Source organism: Myotis davidii, unplaced genomic scaffold (assembly GCF_000327345.1).
Source record: "Myotis davidii unplaced genomic scaffold, ASM32734v1 scaffold246, whole genome shotgun sequence".
In the NCBI taxonomy this organism is placed as follows: Eukaryota; Metazoa; Chordata; class Mammalia; order Chiroptera; family Vespertilionidae; genus Myotis; species Myotis davidii.
In genome coordinates this window covers 136,811-142,805 of record NW_006296542.1, presented here as the reverse complement: position 1 = coordinate 142,805, position 5,995 = coordinate 136,811, and the positions used below count along the sequence as shown (strand labels likewise).

The following is a 5,995-nucleotide window of genomic DNA, read 5'->3' as shown; positions in this document are numbered from 1 at the left end:
CTCTCCTGGACCCACCTGTGGCTCTGCTATTTCATATTATGTTCGGATACAAGTAAAAGTATTATTGTCATACCACATGTTTTTTCTAAATATTTTCAATGTGAACAGAGATGACTGGTGGCGATGGTCGCAGAACAATGTGAACGTATTTCATGCCACTGTACTGTATCCTTAGCATTCATTAAGACAGTAAATGTAATGTTATGTATATTTCTCCATAATAAAAGAGAGACACAGAGAGAAAGACAGGGAGAAAGAGAACAGGGAGGTAGATACGGGAAATGAGAGCGAGAGAGAAGAGAAAATGAAAGAGAAAAAGAGAGAAAGACAGAAGGAAAGAGAGAGACAGTCAGAGAGAGTGACAGAAACAACCAAGAGAAAGATACAGTGGGAGAGATAGAGAGAGACACACACACAGAGAAGAAGGCACAGAGAAGAGACACAGAGCGAGAACAAGCCAGCTTCTTGGAATGAGAGAGACCAGAGCTGGGTGCCTTAGACGTGAACAGAGATGACTGGTGGCGATGGTCGCAGAACAATGTGAATGTATTTCATGCCACTGTACTGTATCCTTAGCATTCATTAAGACAGTAAATGTAATGTTATGTATATTTCTCCATAATAAAAGAGAGACACAGAGAGAAAGACAGGGAGAAAGAGAACAGGGAGGTAGATACGGGAAATGAGAGAGAGACGGCCTTAGACCATCAGGCAGGGCTGCTGCGGGGTCTGGACCAAATGTGGCTGGCGAGCTGCAGTTTGCCGACCACGGCCTTAGACCATCAGGCAGGACTGCTGCGGGGTCTGGACCAGGGTCTGGTGTTCAGTGAGCACAAACGATGGTGAATATGAGGCTGGAGCCTCATCACCGCACAGAACAAAAAGCAGAAGCCACTCGCTCCAGTCCACAAGGCCACTGGGACCAACGACGAGTCCCATAACCCCGGCTCTGTCCTCACATCCAGCAGGCACACACTGGACACTGGGATTCTGAAATGCCTGCTCCCAGGAGATACACAAGGTACACAAAGCTCAGCCCTGGGGAGGAGCCATGTCTCCAGATACCCCGTTTCCTCTCCCCACCAGGACCCAGGGGCCGATGACAGAAGCCGAGGGCGGAGAGGACTAAAGGGATGAGTAAGTAGCCGATTTGGAAAGCCAAGAAGAAAGGGAGACTCTTCTGTTTCCGAACGACATGAGAAAAGGACAAAAGAAACACCATGTCCTCACCGAGGCAGCAGAAATCCGGTGGTTCTTGCCAGGCGTCGCATTTTTCCGGTTGGCACAGCGAGAGACATAGGTGCGGGGGGGCACCTGGGGGGGCATGGTCTTACTCCGGGCCACGGGTTTTCCAGGGGTGTCCTTGCCGAAGTCCAAGGGTCCCCGGCCCTCCTTCCAGCCCCTGGTGGCATCCCGCACCATCTCTGCATCATAGGTTGACTTCAAGTTGAGCCGTGTGATCGCATCATTGATACCATCGTAGTCCACAGGCCCCAGTCGGCGCCCTGTCCCCCCACTTCTTGGCTCCGCGTCTTCTAAGATCTGATGCCCTAGCAACTTGCCTGAAGGCTGTTCGACCAAAGAAAAAGTGTTGATGTCATTGGGCTGGGAGATCTTGGAGGAAGACGGGGCCCTCTTCCTGGGAGGTAGGGGAGGGGTGTCCCAGATAGAGACTCGAGGAGGCAGAGGAGGCGGGGACAGCTTCTTAGAAGAGCCATCTGTGTCCCCCGGTCTTGGGGACAAAGAGAGTCCCCCATCTGAACCATCAAATATGTAAAGATAGTCTCCAGCCAGGGAGCCTTTGGGCCAGGGATCTGGGCCAGGCTGGGAGCCCTGGGAGGTAGAGTGGTTGGGCAGCCCTTCCTGTGGGGAGAGTGAGTTGTAATTGAGGGTAGGATCCGAGCCAGAGAGACCGCGTAAGAGCTTGAGGTCCTTCTGTCTGCCTGCTGGCTTGTTGTAGAAGTCCAGCGTGGGTTCCTCCCAGTCGATGAGAGAGGGGTCTGTGTTCTGCTTGGTTCTGTTTTCCTCCTTGTCATGCCGGAGCCGGGACAGGGCATCATACTCCATCTGCAGGGCTTCGGCCATGGCCAGCTCTTTGCGGCTGATGCCCACGGACTCCAGGGACTCCCAGTGTTCCCCATTGCCCGGAGTCGACGACATGGTGAGGATGGGGATGGAGGAGACAAAGAAGGCTTCTACTTCCTGCCAAGGTCAGGCCTGCAGGGTTGCAGCATGGTGTCTGGGCACCTGCAGGTGAGGGGTAAACATATCAATCGTGCAGTCACAAAAAGAGATGCATTCATAATCTGACTTAGGTGATATCTACCTCTTTCTTAATTGCCCACAACAGAAAGATGGAGGGGAAAACAGATACCAAGACAACTTTATCTCTTACAGCCATTCACCCTTCCATTCATCTATACATGCCTCCACCTCCGGCCCCTAACTCCCATCCTCATCTCTCTCACACGTACCCAGAGGAGAGAAGGAGGCATCAACCAGCTGGAGAAGACAGAAATAAGGGCTCCTCAATCAGTTCAGAGGGGACAGCTCTCAGATGCTGCTGCTGGGAAGGTGAAATGTTTAACCACTTGAGAACACAGGCAACTTCCTGAAAAGATAACCCCATCCACCTACCACATGACTCAGATATCAAAGTTACTTACGCAAGTAAATGAAAGCACACGTGCACACGAAGATTTATATGTGAATACTCATAGCGGCTTTATGTGTAATATCTAAAAACCAGAAACAACCCAAATGTCCACCGACAGCTGAATGGATTAAAAAACTGTGATGTGTCCACAGAATTGACATTACTCAGCAATAAGAAGGAAAGAATTATTGACACATGCAATATCACGGACAAGTCTCATAATAACCACACTGAGCACAACAAGCCAGACAACAGAGTATGAGTATTTGGATCCCACTTAGATAAAATTCTGAAAATGAAGTTAATGTACAGTGACAGAGAGCAGATCGGTGATTCCCTGGGAAGGGGTGGGAAGCAGCAGAGGGAACTTTGGGGGATGGTGACTAGGCTCACTATCTAGACTGTGTAATGGTTTCACATTATGTCAAGACTTTTCAAATTGTATGTTTCAAGTATATACAGTTTATTGTACGTCAATTATACCTCAATAAAGCTATAAATGAAAAGTACAGTCTGGCCGGCGTGGCTCGGTGGTTGAGCGTCAACCTAGGAAACAAGGAGGTCACGGTTCGATTCCCGGTCAGGACACATGCCCAGGTTGCAGGCTCAGTCCCCAGTGGGGGGCGTGCAGGAAGCAGCCAGTCAATGATTTTCTCTCAGCATTGATGTTTTTATCTCTCTCTCTCCCTCTCCTTTCCCCTCCGAAATCAATAAAAATTTATATATTTTTTTAAAAGTACAATAGAGCGTTATGAAACACATCTATGATTACTCAGATTGCACGAGGATTCTCCCCAAATACACCAATATGAGCACCGAAACGAAGCTTTCCAGAGGGTGAGGCCCAGGGGCCTGATGGGATACAGTTGTGCCAAAATACTGACCCCTCCTAGGCCCTCAGGAAACCAGGCAGAGGGGGAGGACCCCCGGCCCGCTGCCTCCAGCTGCAAGCAGCCCCCACAGCCACCCCAGGGTTGGCATCCTTTGCCCCAGAAGCCATGACATGGAGAAGACACTGAGCAAATGGTTGCAATGAAAGGTTAGCCGGGCTCAGCGGTCCTCAACCCCGGCTGCACATTAGAGACGCTGGGGGAGCTTTCTAAAAGTACGGCCCCGACACCCATGTTCTCCTGAGACAGTCTCATGTAACTGGCCTGCAGTAGAGAGGTGGTGTGTGTTTTTTAAAAATATGTATATATTTATTGATTTCAGAGAGGAAGGGAGAGGGAGAGAGAGATAGAAACATCAACGATAAGAAAGAATCATCGATCGGCTGCCTCCTGCACACCCCACACTGGGGACTGAGCCTGCAACCCAGGCATGTGCCCTGACTGGGAATCGAACCGTGACCTCCTTGGTTCATAGGTTGACGTTTAACCACTGAGCAACGCCGGCCGGCCAGCCAGGCAGTGGTGTATTTAAAAATTCCCCAGGCAATTCTAGTCTATAGTTGAAGGTGAGAATCACGGGTCCATGTGTGCACAGAAAATCCTCAACGTTATTTATAGGTTCTTGGGAACTGCACCTTTCAACGAAACAACATATAATGAAACCAATGTCACCACAGGCTAATTGATATAAAAAAGAGTTAAGTTCCTAGGGCACATTTCTGGTCACAGAAACATCACCAAACTTCAAAATAAAGACCCAAAACACTTCTAATATTAAACATTGAAGTAAATGTAAGCTATCCATACATTTAAGAAAGATAAATGAAAACAGTGAGCTAAGTATTTTCCAACTCACTTATTCCAGTTCAGGGTCATGGGTGACTGGAGCCTCTCCCAGTAGTTCAGGGCGAAAGGCCACCCACACCCACACCCACACCCACACCCACTCAGAGTGGAACAGTGTAGACACCCCAGTTCATCTAACGGTCACATCTGTGGGATGTGGGAGGAAACTGGCGAACTCAAGAAACCCACGCAGCCACGGGGAGAGCACACAAACTCCACACAGACAGCGGCCCCGGCCGGGAATCAGTTTTATTTTTTCATCAATGTCATAACAAAACACTGTTATTCAAGAACCTGCTGTATGTGTGTTAGGGATGAGCTTGTGGGAAGTAAGTGTGAAGTAGCTACATCTGACCTTTAGCACCAGCAGCTAAGAAGTTCACAACTGCATACAATTATCAAAAATTGTACATTCTATTGTACTGCTTTATCCAGCAGATAATAAATACATGAAGCATGTTCTACCTCTGGATTGGAAAGTGGTAAACAACAACAGGAAAAAGGGTTCAGTTAGATTCTTGGGTGGCAAGATCCAAAAATGAGTTAGCAAACAAACAAACAAAAAGAAAGCAAAATGAGTTAGGACAAGGGTATCCCTTAACCCAAGGTTCCCCACTTCCCCCCAGGACCCTTTGTATCTGCCAGGCACAGGCACAGAACCCTGGAGGGCCAGGGCTGGCTCAGCAAATTTTAGGAAGTAGCTTCTCAAAGACGAATTAGTCCAAGCCCTGCCTCAGGCACACACAACGCCCTGCTCACTTCTCTGCCTGCTGAGTTTCTCCACCCTTCAACAGCTTCTTACAGATTATCCTTTTATCAATTTGTTTTCATTGATTTTGAGAGAGAGGAGGAAGAGGAAGAAAGAGGTGAGAGAGAAACTGGCCGCTTCTCACGTGCACCCCAACCAATTGAGCCTGAAACCCGGGCATGTTCCCTGGGCCGAGAATCGAACCAGTGACCCTTCAGCATATGGGACGATGCCCAACCAAACGGAGCCACACCGGCCAGTGCCTTATGGATTACTTTTTCTCTAAAGCGGGTAAGAGGCAGTCTTTCTATTTGAAATTCAAAGGAATTAGGTGACCAGCTGCAGATACCCAGCACTTAGCTGCCCAGCGCTGGAAAACTAGTTCCAGGAAAAGGAGGTCTCGTGCTTTAGAGAGGAGACACCGGGTGAACATCAGAGTCAGACGGCCTTTACGCCTTCCAATCCTGACTGTGGGTTTGCAGCTCCAAACCGAGACAGCAGAATACTAAGAGTTGCCGGCCCTGGCTAGGTAGTTCAGTTGGTTAGAGCCGCATCCTGATATGCCAAGGTTGTGGGTTCGATCTCCAGTCAGGGCACAGACAAAAATCTACCAATGTGCCTGGCCGACGTGGCTCAGCGGTTGAGCACCAACCTATGAACCAGGAGATCATGGTTCGATTCCCGGTCAGGGCCTGATCCCCACTGTGGGATGTGCAGGAGGCAGCTGATCGATGTTTCTCTCTCTCTCTCAAAATCAAGGAATAAATTTTTTTTTAAAAAAAAAAGGGGGGGTGCCTTAGCCAGGCACCACTGTGAAGAAAACGGAGACCATCGGAAAGAATCTCCACATCCTTC

The 5,995-nt window shown here is 49.0% G+C and overlaps 1 protein-coding gene across 3 annotated transcripts in view; it reads right to left on the bottom strand.

The window, feature by feature from the left end:
- The window catches only part of PIK3C2B (phosphatidylinositol-4-phosphate 3-kinase catalytic subunit type 2 beta), a 47,106-nt gene extending 44,497 nt beyond the window's left edge, over positions 1-2,609 (bottom strand). The window contains exons 1-2 of one of the 3 annotated variants that reach the window (XM_015569283.1): positions 2,475-2,609; positions 1,231-2,247 (exon numbers count right to left, since the gene is read on the bottom strand). In XM_015569283.1, the coding sequence (XP_015424769.1) occupies positions 1,231-2,160 (930 nt within the window). In that variant the 5' untranslated portion in view covers positions 2,161-2,247; positions 2,475-2,609. Of the gene's footprint in view, positions 1-1,230; positions 2,248-2,474 lie in introns of those variants that run through there. The other 2 variants (XM_006771961.2, XM_015569284.1) reach the window with 2 other exon arrangements.
- Between the last annotated feature and the right edge of the window lie 3,386 nt (positions 2,610-5,995).